The sequence below is a fragment of the Acomys russatus genome, chromosome 12 (genome assembly GCF_903995435.1).
Source record: "Acomys russatus chromosome 12, mAcoRus1.1, whole genome shotgun sequence".
Lineage (NCBI taxonomy): Eukaryota > Metazoa > Chordata > Mammalia > Rodentia > Muridae > Acomys > Acomys russatus.
The window spans coordinates 42,045,627-42,059,916 of record NC_067148.1 but is presented as its reverse complement, the minus strand read 5'-3'; the positions used below and the strand labels follow the sequence as shown (position 1 = coordinate 42,059,916).

The 14,290-nt window shown below is 48.7% G+C and overlaps 1 protein-coding gene across 23 annotated transcripts in view; it reads right to left on the bottom strand.

Moving 5' to 3' along the window:
- The window catches only part of Lrrfip1 (LRR binding FLII interacting protein 1), a 130,453-nt gene that overhangs the window by 10,616 nt on the left and 105,547 nt on the right, over positions 1 to 14,290 (bottom strand). For 12 of the 23 annotated variants that reach the window (XM_051154325.1, XM_051154328.1, XM_051154329.1 and 9 more), the window contains 7 exons: positions 12,710 to 12,781; positions 10,213 to 10,383; positions 8,330 to 8,422; positions 6,963 to 7,055; positions 5,065 to 5,157; positions 4,338 to 4,479; positions 635 to 2,303 (listed from right to left, as the gene is read on the bottom strand). In XM_051154325.1, the coding sequence (XP_051010282.1) occupies positions 655 to 2,303; positions 4,338 to 4,479; positions 5,065 to 5,157; positions 6,963 to 7,055; positions 8,330 to 8,422; positions 10,213 to 10,383; positions 12,710 to 12,781 (2,313 nt within the window). In that variant the 3' untranslated portion in view covers positions 635 to 654. Of the gene's footprint in view, positions 1 to 634; positions 2,304 to 4,337; positions 4,480 to 5,064; positions 5,158 to 6,962; positions 7,056 to 8,329; positions 8,423 to 10,212; positions 10,384 to 12,709; positions 12,782 to 14,290 lie in introns of those variants that run through there. The other 11 variants (XM_051154344.1, XM_051154348.1, XM_051154347.1 and 8 more) reach the window with 6 other exon arrangements.

Here is a 14,290-nt window from a genome sequence, read left to right as displayed (position 1 = left end):
ACTTTGGTGAGGTAAAGGCACGTGGTCTCCCTGCATTTTCTCGTATATAGCTGAGTCCCTGACGTAATTAATCTCCACCCTGAGGGGAAACTCCTCTCAGTCACTGACCTTATGCTTCTTCTCCATCTAGCTCCTCTAAACAGAATACCATACGGGCTATGACGTACACACTAGAATCAAATATGAAAATACATCTACTTTAATAAGACGCATTTGAACATTCACTGCTCATGATGCAGAAGTCTAAGCATGCTGTTTGGTCATTTCAACCGGATACTGATACATTTGCCTGAGAACATCCACACTCCTCTAAAGCAATGTCTGGCTTTGACCTTCAGGCTGGACTGCAGACATGACAGCGACCGACGCCGTGTCATGTGATGCTAATGGAACGTTCCCAGCTAGAACAGGTGGTGTCGAGGTGATCAAATGTAAGAGTCTATAACTTAAAGTAGTTGATACGTGGTGATTGACTGATATGTGGGTACGGCCATAGAGACCGGAACGTCCCGTCCATGAGCTTCTGCAGCGGAGCTAGCTGAAGGGTGCAGTTTCCGATACAGCTGATGGCTGATGGATGGCGTTTACTGTGCTGAGTCCTTGGCCGCTCTGAAACCCGCTGTCCGCCCCCGCCTGCCTCCTGCCTCTGCCTCCTCACGACATGGTGCAATCCTTATTTTTGCCATCTCCAACCTCCCTTCTTGTCTGATCCCCACTTTCTGAACTGAAGCCCCCGAGCTCCCCTGACAGGTCACCGTCGTCTAGGCTGTGGTCATCCACAGCCCTCTCAACCTGGTCTGGATGTTGGGAGGGCACATGATCCTCTTCACTTCCTGTCTGAGAGGCATCACTAGCATATATTGGGAGACCTTTCTTTCCCATTGGGGAGATGGCCCCGTCTTCACACTGCAGACTGTTCTGATCCAAGACATCTGTGGGACCATCAGCGGGGGCCTCCATAACACGTTCTTCAATCTCCTCACCAGCTCTGGTGTCTAACGACTGAACCGTATCAGCATCAAACATCACCACGTCTCTGTCGGCTGTCACCTTCTCTGCCTGGGGTTTCACACCACCTTCCTCTTCTTGCTTCCGTTTTCCATTTAAATGAGTCTTAGGATCTTCTGGGCAGTCAACATGTTCACTGCTTCCTGCTCCGATGTCCTGTTCTGGGTTTTCTGCCGCCTGTTTCTCAGCAGTGAGCTGGACATGTTCCTCTTCCTCCATGCCACCCGCTTCTGTGTTCTGACAGTTTAACTCCTCGTTGGCATCTTTGCAGGTTTCTATAGGGGCTGGGGCTTTTTTCTTCTTGTTTTTCTTCTTCTTGTTCTTGGCCTTCTTCTGTGGCGAATCCAACGCCTCTGCCTGCTGCTCGGTCTTTCCTTTGTTGGGATCTTTCCCGTGACGTGGTGCATGCTTGGCATCTGTACTACCTAAACCTGTTGTGTCCTGATGGCTGCTCTGAACTATGGGATTCTCAGGGGTGGCCTGGACGGGCTTCTTGTCCTTTACTTCATTGTCCCCAACCTTTGTAGCAGTGTTTTCCTCACCTGCTTGTGAGCTCTGAATCTCAGGCTCAGCTACTTCTCGGGCGAGTTCCCCCTCTGAGCTCGGCCCTGCCCCATCATTCACACATCTTCCACTGTGACTCACTGAGCCTTCGGTCTGCTCCAAAGGACCAGAGGCCACTGGACCCACTTGCTCCCCGGCTGCATTTCCTCCTGCCTGTAACACATTCTCCGTGTGGTTTCCACCTGTGCCCCTTGAGTCTGCACAGTTCACCTCATCAGCTGCTGGTGTCTGCCCTAAAACGTAGTCTGGGCATGATTGGAAGCTAACTTTTTCCAAATCTGTCTCCAAATCCTCTTGTTTTTCTTTATCCTGATTACCTATAGAGTTTTCACTTTGGCTTTTGATACCCAAGGTGGCAGGCCCTGAGACTTCACTGTCTAGACCTCCCAGGCAGTTGGCCTGTTCAAGGGGGTTTCTGGTCCTACCCTCTGGCTTGGTTGTGACCTCACGGGGCTCCATCTGCTCTGGGTTTTTGAGGAAAGCAGTATTCTCTTCATCTTGGTTCGGCACCTGCTCTTCACACCTGGCCCCTGCTAGTGGTCCTGGGGACAGGGCACTGTCTTCAGTGGGTGACTGGTCCTCAGTGTTCTCACCAGGATGTGACACCCCTCTGTCCACACAATCCTTTACTGTGCTGGCTTTAGGCTGTTCTTGCTCAGTGTTCTGTAAGGGCTCTCTTTTCCCCACACTCTCCACCATTTCCTTTTGCACCTCCACTTCTTTGGCTTTTCCTAAAAGACCATTGAGAGAATTGAAGGGACCCCATGATGTTGTGGGCACTTAATAGGTTAAAATGCAAACACATGTCTAACTACTACCCAACTTAGAGAGAGAGAGAGAGAGAGAGAGAGAGAGAGAGAGGGAGAGGGAGAGGGAGAGGGAGAGAGAGAGCGTCTCACAGGAAACAAGCCTTTGCCAGGCCTGTGTGCCAAAGCAGCAATTACATTAGCTTGTTTTTGATAAGCAAAAGGCCACTGCTACCACCTCCAAGGCCAGAGTGGCTGTGACCATCCATTAGCTGACAGAAAGAGCTATAAATGGACAAGACAGGCAGCCCCAGGAAGCCTTCCACAGCGGCCTCCAGGCTCTCCTTCCATATTCCTAACGCTAAACACTCATCCCAGCCACTTGCACTCTCAGCCACCCCAGCACCCTGAATCTTGCTCCTTAACAGCCCTTCAGGTTGCCTCAAAGTACCATGCAGTTTAGGAAAGTCATCCGGAAAGCCAGTCTCCAGGAGGACACTTCTGGAGTAAGCCCTACAGGGTAGAACGGGGTCTGTGTTCCATCGCCTGGCATGTCTTCTTCAGACAGTGTGCTCGACTCGTCACTCAAAAAGCTTGTGGCACAGTCATTAAGTCACCAGCCTAATGGGTACGATCTCATTGGACGTGGGAGCCTGTCATTCCAAGAACTGGGTGGTCTCCACGGCAGATCTCTGATCCCAAGGAAACAGTGGGAAGGACCCAGCCTTTATTTTAGAGGCAACTTAACTTCACCCTTTAAAATTTTCTACTCCTGCCTATGTTTAGTAGTGTAGTAACTTTATGTTAAAGAAACACAGACATAGGTAAATTTAAAATAAAGTCCCTGCAAGCGCTTTACTGATTGGATACAGCATCAAAACCCTTTGGGGCCACTGACAAAGTAACATGTCTTCTTCTTTCCACCATGCCACATGACTATCAGGGATAAGTCAGCTGTGCAGGACCAGTCTCCAGTTGGGGCTGTCCTGGAAGGCACGTGGAAACTATGGAACCTTTCTGTTTTGGCTACTCGCACACTGATAAGAGCATCTTGCTTTGACAGTCACAAGGGGATGTGGAAGCCCCTAGGAATCAGTCCTGAGAAGCTGGGGCTCCCAGGTTCCCACATGGACATAAACACAAAGAAGACGAAAGCCTCTGCCTTGAAATACAGACTCCAGCTTTATAAAAACAAACAACTAGAAAAAAAAAACCCAAACAACAACAACAATAACAACAACAAAAACCCTAGCAACTCAATTTATCCCAAAGTCAGAATTTTGGACTGTTATTCATTTGTAAATCATTCTATCCATGAAAAATATTCCTATGATCTGTTAGATTTCCCAATTGTATATATTCTTACAGAAGCCAAAACTATGCCACACAGAGAAGGCTCCTTCTAAGTAAGGTGGATGAATTCCAACTCCTGTGAGCATACCCCACTTACGGCAAAAATCCATTCCCACTACTCAGGTTGCCTTCTACTCTGAGGGTGGGGTCATAGGCTTCAAGGCTGCCATCACCAGGTGTCCTGTGTCCCACTCAGGCACTTTACACCCTCCAAAGGCTCGTATGGTGGGTGCCCAAGTATGCTAGGCTGGCAGGAAAATATGGTCCGCTTCCCCCCTTCACAGCCTCTACTGTTCTGACCTCTGGACAACTCCATTACAGGATTAAGTTGGAAGCTGTGACTGGGACGCATCCAGGGAAAACCCACATCCGACCCTCGATGCTGTCACCCGCCGACGTTGAGCCTACCTTGTTCTACTCAGCCTCGAAAAGGAAAAAAGAAACGTGTCCTCGAGCCACAGGCGGAAAGCGCTAGACAAAAATGCATGCTACACAGCACTGTGGGCGATCACATGAGTTGGCTGGGGAATTACTCTGAAGTGACAGAATGAACGACATGCTGCGTGACTGTTAATAGATCAGTGACAATCACTTCAATTCTGATAGTGCACGAAGGTGAAATCAATGCTGACTGAACAATGAAAGGACCCAAAGAAGAACTCTTACCTAGTGTCCCCTCCCCGGCCGACTTGAGGGCAGTCAGCTCCTCGTTTGTTATCTTGGTAGGGCCTTGATACCCAACGTCGTTTACTGTGTCTGAAGTCTCTCCGTTGGTGGCTATTTCTGAATTTAGGATTATTCCATGTTTCTGGGAACAAGAACAGGTTTAGCACAATACTCGGTGAGACCAGGTTAAACTGTATTAATTGTAAAGGGATGCTATTTCTCCTGATGTAAATGCTCACTGTACAGGGATGCAGAGGTGCCAGGGTACCACACTCATCATCTATTGACGCAGGAAGCCCTGAGATGGCTTCCGCCTTGTATGTTCCAGTCTGCATCCTATATTCTGGCGATTAGATGCTTTTAAAAGGCTCTCTTCTAACTGGGGGCAATGGCCTGTGGGCTGCCACAAACGTGTAACATCAAGAAAATTAACCTTTCACTAGAAGCTCTAACCACACTCTTTAAAAAGGGAGACTGGGATGGAGAAAAGTGTATGCAGGTGGTCAGGATGCTTTGGAATGCCAAAAGGACCATTTGTGCCGATGACACGGCCAACCCCTTGCAAACCAGTCTCCTGCTTTCATTGCAGAGTACCTCCTGACAGTAGCGGACAGTAGGTGACAGTAGTGGAGCCAGCACCCATGGCCACAGCACCCATGGCCACAGCCACACAGAACTTAAGTTGTTAACTGTGGCCCTTTTCTTAAACTGCACTTTGGTTTCGTACCTTCAACTCCTCTTTCAGTTTGGCTGTTTCTTCTCTAAGTTCATCTCGTTCGCTCCTTATGGAATCAAAGAACTCTTTCTGTCTTTCTAATGCCTGAGTATGCGGCAGAGGGGCGGGGGGCGGGGTAAGGGAGAGAGACAGGGAGGGAGGGAGAGAGAGAGAGGAGAGGGGTGGGTGTTGAGGGGGAGGAGAGAGATTAGCACAGATAACAGGATAAGTAAGAATCAGGGACTAGGAGGCATTGCCCTTCAGGGGGCACCAGTGAGAAAGGATGCTGCAGCGGTTACCCCAGCTACCATTCCCACATTAGCATTTCAAAGCAAGGGGTGCTATAAGGGAAGGCTGCTTCATACCATCCATTTCTGCCTTTTGTTTTCTCATTGCAGTAATGAGGAGCGAACCTAGGCCCTCGTACCTGGCAGGCAAGTGCTCCGCCACTGAGCCACATCCCCAGGGTACCCCATTCCTGTCTAGCTTGGCTTTTTTTCTTTTTCTTTTTTTTTGGTGTGTGTGTATGTGTGTGTGTGTGTGTGTGTGTGTGTGTGTGTGTGTGTGTGTGTGTGTGTGTGTGTGTGTGTGTTTTGTTTTGTTTTGTGTTGTGTTGTTTTTGAGACAGGGTCTCACTGTGTGGCTCTGACTGGCCTGGAACTTGCCTCCACAGCGTTGGGAACAAAGATGTGTGCCACCACTGCCTGACACTATCTCTGTTTGTGTCTTACAACACGGTGCTGGAACACTAACAGGAATCACACCGTCCTTCTAGTAAGAGATAAATGCAGAACAAGAAAGGTTGCTAAAGAATCCTACTTAATAATTTTAGACATTTCTGGTTTTATGTTCCTGCTCACAAGTGTGCATGCCTCTGTGAGCCTATCTCTGTGTGCAGCTCCGAGGACAATACCAGGTGCCATTCCTCAAATGCCATCTTCTTTGTTTTAAAAACAGAGTCTCTTGATGGCCTGGAGTCCCCTGCTTAAGCTAGGCTGCTCATCACACCTCAGGAATGTCCCTATCTCTACCTGTCCCACCTCCTCAGTGCCAGGGTTACAAATGTGTCACCACGGCTGGTCTGGTAACTAATCTGAGGTCTGTGTGCTTGCACTTTACTGGCAGCCATGTCTTGAGCCCATAGGCTATTTTTAGACATTATGTATGAGTATCTGTTGTCTTGAAATGTTCTGGAAGAGTGTGCGTGTGCACCCGTGCATACACACACACACATACACACACATGCACGTGCGTGCACACACACACACACACAGAGGAACACACAGTCTCTTAGCCAAGGCTTATGAATGTGTCAAAGTGGAATGGTGTGGCTTCATATTGCGAACATTTCTATGACATGGCAGATCACCTCTGGACCTGTACTGGGGCCCTGTCACATGAGTTGCTATTTTTTTTTTAGGTGCCATGTGCTACTGTGAGTTTGCAGTAACTTGGTGGGGTCCACTCTTCCTGCTTATCACTCCTAAACATGGGTGGGTTGTCTCCTCTCTACAGAGGCCTCTCTGTGGAGGTTCCAAATGGAAGCCTGTGGAGCACGGCACCTGCCACCCACGCCGTCACATAACTTCAAGGGAATTCTGATGTTGGATTGTCCATGTTGAACTGCCCAGAGCCTTTCTCCTTTTATAGCCTGCATTGCACCTAGGCCCCTCTGGTGCAGCAGTGAGAGGGAGCCAGCGAGAGGGAGACCGATTCCCAATACCCAGCTATGGGTCCATGCACCTGGGTAAGCTGAGGTAGTCACCATGTTATTCAAGTTGTCACATGATAGTCCTATGCACACTCATGCAAACATTTTTTTTTTCCCCCAAACCAAAGCTTCTGCAAGGACCTCCTTTTCTAAGCAGCCCACCCGCTGGAACGGTTTTGCGAAGGCTTGAGACTCCTACCCCTATCTTCCTGTCTTTCCACTCTATCGTTTCCTGAAGATCAGAAATCTCCCTGATAAAACCCGCCTGTTTCTGCTGCAGCTGCCGGATTTCCTGAGGAAAGGAACAGACAGAAAGGAAGCAGACAAAGGGTTAAGCAGAGAAAAGAAGTCAGAGCTGGGTGACCAGGGCGGGGAGGCTGGCCAGTGAGTGAGCAGCCGACAGCATCATCGGCATCACCATCACCACCACCATCGACAGCATTGGTCGCTTCACCATCACCACCACCATCGACAGCATTGGTCGCTTCACCTCAGCCAACCCTGGACTCATAATCATGTTGCGATTCTTCCTTAATGGTCATTGCTTTGCTTAACAGTAGTAGGACAGCAGTCTGAGAAAGCGCAACTGGGCGAGCCCATCATCTTGCAAATGTCATCAAGTCCAATAACGATGGCTGCCACACATATGGAGCGACAACCATATGTGTGTCCCACTGTTGATCAGAATGTATGTGGCATATACCTGGGTTGGTTTCCTACGGTCACAGTAACGAATGACCACAGCTTTCATGAGATCCTGTAAATACACTCTCTGACAGTTCTGAGACTGTTTCTACAGAGTCTTCTGAGGAGAGGATCAATAGCCTTGTCTTCTCTGTTCCTAGGACCTTCCCACACTCTTTTGTGTTCCTTTTTCACACACTCTAACCCTGAATGCTGTCAACACAGCTCCCACCTCAGCATCTTGGCCTGCCTCCCTCTCCTGGGTACCCCTGTGATTACGTCAGAGCCACAGGCCTCAGCATCTTCACCTGCCTCCCTCTCCTGGGTAGCCCCCCTGTGATGACATCAGAGCCACACAGATAATGAAGGACAACCTTCCATTTCAAGGTCTTTAGTTCCATATTTACAACTAGGGACGAGGAGGAAGACATTTTGGAAGTTGGGGGGTGGCGCCATTATTTTAATCACACCTCCCCAAACTAACAAGAGTGAGACTCTTCACCAGTGAGAGAGGCCAGCTCCTCAAGGGATGGAAAGTTATCCTGAACCCCCGATTTTAAGCAAAGCTGGAACTTTAGCTGTTGCTTTGAACTGACTCCTTGGCCTCCAAGGTGACCAGTGTTTGGAGATAAGGTCAGAGGTATTAACGTTAAATGATACCATGAGGGTGGTCCCAGGCTGGATAGGATGAGTGTCCATATTGAACGTGCACACTTTGGTCTGAAGGACACAGCACTGAAGGTGACGTGCCAACCCCACCTTGGACTCTGGTGTCTAGAACTGTAAGGAATACACACCTGCTGTCCAGACCTGTGGTGTGTTGTCATATACACCTGGAATAAGACAGAGAGGACAGAAGGGGAGAAGGAAGGGGCCACTTACCTCAAGCATTTCTTCCCTTTGCCTCAGGGCCTCTTTCACTTCAGCGAACTGGAACTGCAGGATGCTGTGAGCGTGCTTCTCTCTCTCAAACTCCTGGGGATGAGAAACAGCTCTGAGGCTGCGGCTCGAGGGCATTATTTCTGCCATGGGGTTCACGCTCTCATGAGCCACATTTCCCTCAGGACAAAAACCCTTTAACTACGCCGTCACACATACAACAGCACAAACTTTTTTCTCTGCCCTCCATAGAGGATGCTCAGACAGTTTCCTCCAAAATTAATCCGCAGAGTGTGCCTAGTTGACAGGTGTTTCCTGGTTCCTCTCTTGTTAAGATGGGCCCTAGGGCCTCTTTGTAGGGGTCTGCTATGGTCCCCATGGCTGGGATGCAGGCCAAGAGTGTGCAAGGACAAAACAGCTTCTGTCTCAGTCCCAGTGGACCCTGAAATACATGCAAGACTGCCCTTCTCTGGGCTTTGACGGTATGACTTCTGAAACAGTGTGTGTCTTCTCCAAATAAGTAGAAATAACAATATGATTTCCCTAAAATCAGTGATGTTTGTCATTAATACCCTATGAGGCTCACATAAAATAAAAGGCAGGAAACGAATTTTTTTTTTTTTTCCGAGACAGGGTTTCTCTGTATAGCCTTGGCCATCCTGGACTCACTTTGTAGACCAGGCTGGCCTCGAACTCACAGCGATCCGCCTGCCTCTGTCTCCCGAGTGCTGGGATTAAAGGCGTGCGCCACCACGCCCGGCTCAGGAAATGAATTTTATCATGAACACCTAGAAACATCTGGTTGTGCAGAATTTTGGCATGCCTGACCTTTCAAGTACATGCCTTCTCATGGGTTGTTTTATTTTCTTTCTTTTTTTGGGGGGGGGCAGGGAGAGGGTTGTTTTATTTTCATTCAAAATACTGATATTCTAGTAATAACCTCTATATGCATACTAACATTTCAAACCATCCAGAAAAGAGCACAGGGTCCTGGGTTTTCTGTGTCTATGTATATGTGAGTACACACAGGTGTGTGACATCATGGGTGTCATTCCTCAGAAGCTGTCTACCTTCGGTTTTTTTTCTCCAAGGTTTATTTTATTATTTTTTACTTATGTGTATGGGTGTGAGTCTGTGTAAATGTGTACGGATGCCCATGGAGGCCACAGCAACCAGAGCTCCAGGAGCTGGGGTTACAGGTGCTGGTGAGCCACATGACATGAATGCTAGGAAAACATGGGCCCCCTGCAAGACAGAATGCATGCTTAAGGACTAGGCCATCTTTCCAGCCCTCACCTTGGTCCCCATCTCTGCCTCCCCAGCCCTGGGATTACAGGCACATGCCACCATAGATGCTGAGGACTGACTTGGCTGTGCAGCAAGCATTTTACAGAGTGAGTTATCTCCCCAACCCGTGAGGTTGTTTTGTTGTGTTTGGGGACAGAGCCTTGTTACACAGCCCAGGCTGGTCTTAAGACTTGCAATCCTCCTGCCTCAGCCTCTTCCATGTTGGGATCAGAGGCACTGCTACCAAACATGACAGAGGCACAGTATTCTAATTCTCAGACTCTGGGCTTTCTGAACAAGTGGGGAGTCAAACAACAACACAGTTCCTCATGCTGTGGTGACACCCAGCCATACAATTATTTTCGTTGCTACTCCGTAACTGTAATTTTGCTACTGTTACGAATCGTCATGTAAACATCTGATATGTAGGCTATCTGATATGCGACCTCTATGAAAGCTGTAACTCCAGCTCTGGGGATCCGGCCCTTCCTCTGAACTCTGCAAGCTAGTGAATTGTTCAATGATGCCTCCCCCCCCAACCCCCCCAGCCTCCCCCCCCCCCACTGCCACACACCATTCCTCAGCACAGCAGCGCTCACCTTGCTCTTCTCCTCGTATTGCCGTTGAGACTCGGCCAGCCGCTCCTCCATCTCCAGCAGCGTGTCCTTCAGTGTGTCCACCTGGTACATGAAGTTGGTCTTCTCGTTGTCCAGCTGGGCGTTGGACACCATAGCCTTCTTGTACTTCTCCTCAACTTCGGCCAGCGAGTCCTGCGGGCAGCCGGGCCATCATTTTGAAATCACAAAAGGAAAGCAGGCGGACATTAAAGCAGGGTTCCTTTACAACCTCCGCCTTTGTTTCTTTGAATAGAAGAGACTGTGCGGTTCCAAGTGCACAGAGCCCCCTTCCCAGTGCCTTGTCACTCAGACCAGTAAGAACCTTTCAGCTGTGGGGAAGAATAACTATTGCCATGGCTTGCCTATGAGGGATTACATTGACCATGTTAATTGAGCAGGATGGGGGTGGGGTGGGAAGACCCACCCTAAGTGCAGGCCATCCCTGGGCAGGAATCCTGGGTTGCATAGAGAGGCAAAAGAGGCCGGTTGTGGTGCTGCACACCTTTAATCCCAGCACCCGGGAGGCAGAGGCAGGAGGATCGCTGTGAGTTCGAAGCCAGCCTGGTCTATAAAGCGAGTCCAGGACAGCCAAGGCAAACCAACCAACCAACCAACCGAACAAACAAAAAAGAAAGGCGAAAGGGAGCAGCAATACTCAGGGCTCTCTGCTTGCTGACTGCACAGGCAATCTGACCAGCTGCCTCATGGTCCTGCTGCTAGAACCTCCCTGCCACGATGGACTGACTCGCTATAGCCTTGAGCTGTGAGCAAAATAACCCCTTTCTCCCTGAAGTTGCTTTCGCCAGAGCATTTTATCACGGCAACAGGAAGAGAAACTAAGACAGGGATCTCTCTTCTCATTAAGACAAGGAGGCAGGTGGAACACGGGCTGATCAGGGAGGCAGCAGAGCCTGTGACTCTTTGATTCAGCACCAGAACCTTCCCAGCCTGGGCCGTAGCACGGCAGCTCAGTGGGTTTCTGAAGTCACCACACATTGAGTCAGTTTACTGATGGAAATAAAACCCTGCCACAAGCCACCGCGAGGCCACCACACTCAGGCTTGGGAACCAGGAAAGGATTTGTGGCCATTTCAGTTTTCTGACTCATGGGAAACAAAACTAGGTACACAGGTGCTACTGGGTAGTCCTGGAAGGACTGAGGTCATTTGTTTCAAAGGACAGCCATGGGAAAGAGGCTGCGAAGATAATACTGGCAGTGCCTAAACTTTGCTCTCACTCTGGCACGCCCCAAAACTTAGAGTGATGCCAGGAGGGCAAGAGGGGCCAGGCACCAGCGTGCGCTGCCTAAGAGAGAGGTGTCATCTCAAGAGGCAGAGCTCTGAAGGGGACTCTTGGAGTCCAGCACTGGGCTTGCTCTGTGTACACACCATGACCATCCAAAGTGGTATCATTGGTTCCCAGTTGACTTGTGGCTCCATTTTTAGGTGAACAAAAAGCAACGGTCTTAAATTTTTTAGTATATAGAAATGATCATGAAGATGATGAATTAGTATGTGGCCTGTCTGTCCGTCTCTGTCTGTCTGTCTGTCTGGTGTGTGTTGCTATGGAGTTTAGACACTATCTTGGGCCCTTTCTGGGAAGATGAGAAAAAAGTAACAGATCCGCTGTTTACTGCTCGATCCCAGACTTGTCACAAGCTGTTTTGGTGGATATGGCTGCTGTGTGCCTGGGCCCCTGCTCCCTATGGCACCCGCTCACCTCAGCATTGTTAAGGAACAAGGAAGCTGCTATATTTGCTGTTGGCATGGCGATGTCCTTCCCAGTCTGAGAGTAGCGGATGCACATACACTCTCAGATGCTGCTCCCCTCAGTAAAAGCTGACAGCCTGTGATAACATGGATGCTTTAAAGCACACGCGTTGGGGGCTGGAGAGATGGCTCAGTGGTTAAGAGCGCCGCCTGCTCTTCCAAAGGTCCTGAGTTCAACTCCCAGCAACCACATGGTGGCTCATAACCATCTGTAATGTGATATGGCGCCCTCTTCTGGCTTGCAGGAGTACATGCAAGCAAAGCACTGTATACACGATAATAAATAAATAAATCTTAAAAACAACAACAACAACAAAGCACATGCGTTAGGGCAGCTCTAGTGAGCTCAGCAAAGCAAACCTGGGAGGACACTTGGATGTGGCAACCCTGGAGAGCAAAGAGAGCAAAACTCTCCAGTGTCTGTCGTCTGCTGTGTTTGTCAAGTGAGACACCAGCTGTAAGCCTAGGGGGAGGGTGTTGAGTATCACCCCACAGCAGAGGGTAGGTTCGTCACCTTTTCTACCAAGGACTCACTGTATTCAGAAACTGCATTTGAACAAAGACAGACACACGCCATGTTAGAATTCCCATGATCCCACACACTCCACAACAGGTGTCTTTTACAGTGAGCATGCGCACGGGGCCTCTGTGAGGCTTTTTAAAGTTAAGGTGGGTTAGTGTCATGGGCTCACACTTCCAAAAACCGGTACCTTCATCTCTTTCAATCCCTGCATGTATTTGCCTTCTACATCCTGAATCTGGTCCTTTAACTCATTAAGTTCCTGAGGGAAATGCCCAAAGCAGATGATGTCAAGGGAGAGAATTGGAAGAGCACACACACGTACACACACATAAACACATAAACACACACATACATATGTACACACACGTACACACACATAAACACACACATACACATGTACACACACGTACACACACATAAACACATAAACACACACATACACATGTACACACACCTACACACATAAACACACACACGTACATACACGAGCACACACACATAAACACACACACCCCTTTGCTTTCTTGTGTCTGAATCTGTCCCATGGTTTAGGCAGTCAGAGGCACAGTCCCTTCTCTATTTTATTAAGGTGCTAAAGGAAAGAAGAAATAAGTTTCAGTTTTATAAAGATTAAAATTTATACAGTTCACACGTTTTTATACACTGTTATAAAATTTAGGTGTATCTTGTATTGTCTTATAAATTAAAAAAAGAAAAAAAAGGACAAAAAGTCAGGGCTGGAGAGATGGCTCAGAGGTTAAAACGGCTTTTTGCTCTTGCAGAGGACCGGGGTTCAATTACCAGCATCCACATGGTGACTCACAACCCTTTGCAACTGCAATTCCAAGGGATTTGAAACCCTCTTCTGGTCTCTGTGGGAACCTGGTGCGCATGTGGCACACAGGCATACATGAAAGCAAAACACCCATACACATAAATTAAATAAGTAAGTAAATCTTAAAACAAAAACAAAACAAAACAAAACAAAAAAAACCCAAGCAAGTAGGGGGCTTGGAGAGATGGCTCAGTGGCTCAGAGTGCCTGCTACTCTTCCTGAGGACCCCAGTTTAGTTCCCGACACTCAAGATGGGTGGCTTCATCGTCGCCTGTAACTCCAGCTTCAAGGGGATCCTATACCCTCTTCTGGCCTCTGCAGGCACCTTGCACACACATGGCACAGAGACACAAACACATGCACACATGAATAAAACAGCAATAATAAACCCTAAACAACAACATGTAGCCAAAAGAACTCTGACAATAGTTTAGCTCCCCATCATCCTACACCACAGACACAGTGAGCTGTTGGGGGCGGAGACTAGCACATCCCAGTCGCAGAGTCCCGCTCCCTACCCAGCTTCTCTCCATGTGCCTGGTGCCTGGGGACAGTATCTGCCATGAGCTATTTTCCTGGCAAACACCTGCCAAGCAAATGGCCGGTATTGATGCCTCTTAGGCAGAGTCTAAGTAGGACTGAAGTGACCTCTACTTGCAGCCCATAGAGAAAGCAACAGCTTTGGTTGCTGAGGATGTTGGGCATTTTAGGGGAGCAGATGAAAACAAACAAACCAACAACAACAAAAAAAAAAACAAAAAACCCAACCAACCAACAAACAAACAACCTCTATTCTGGCTACATAATCATAAAACACAGAGCAGCTGCATCTTCAGGTCTAATCACCAACAACTGGTTTAGTCCCTTTTCTGGTCTCCTGGTAAATGTCACCTGCCCGCTTTGTCCCCACTTGTGGATCTGGGTCCCCGTGAA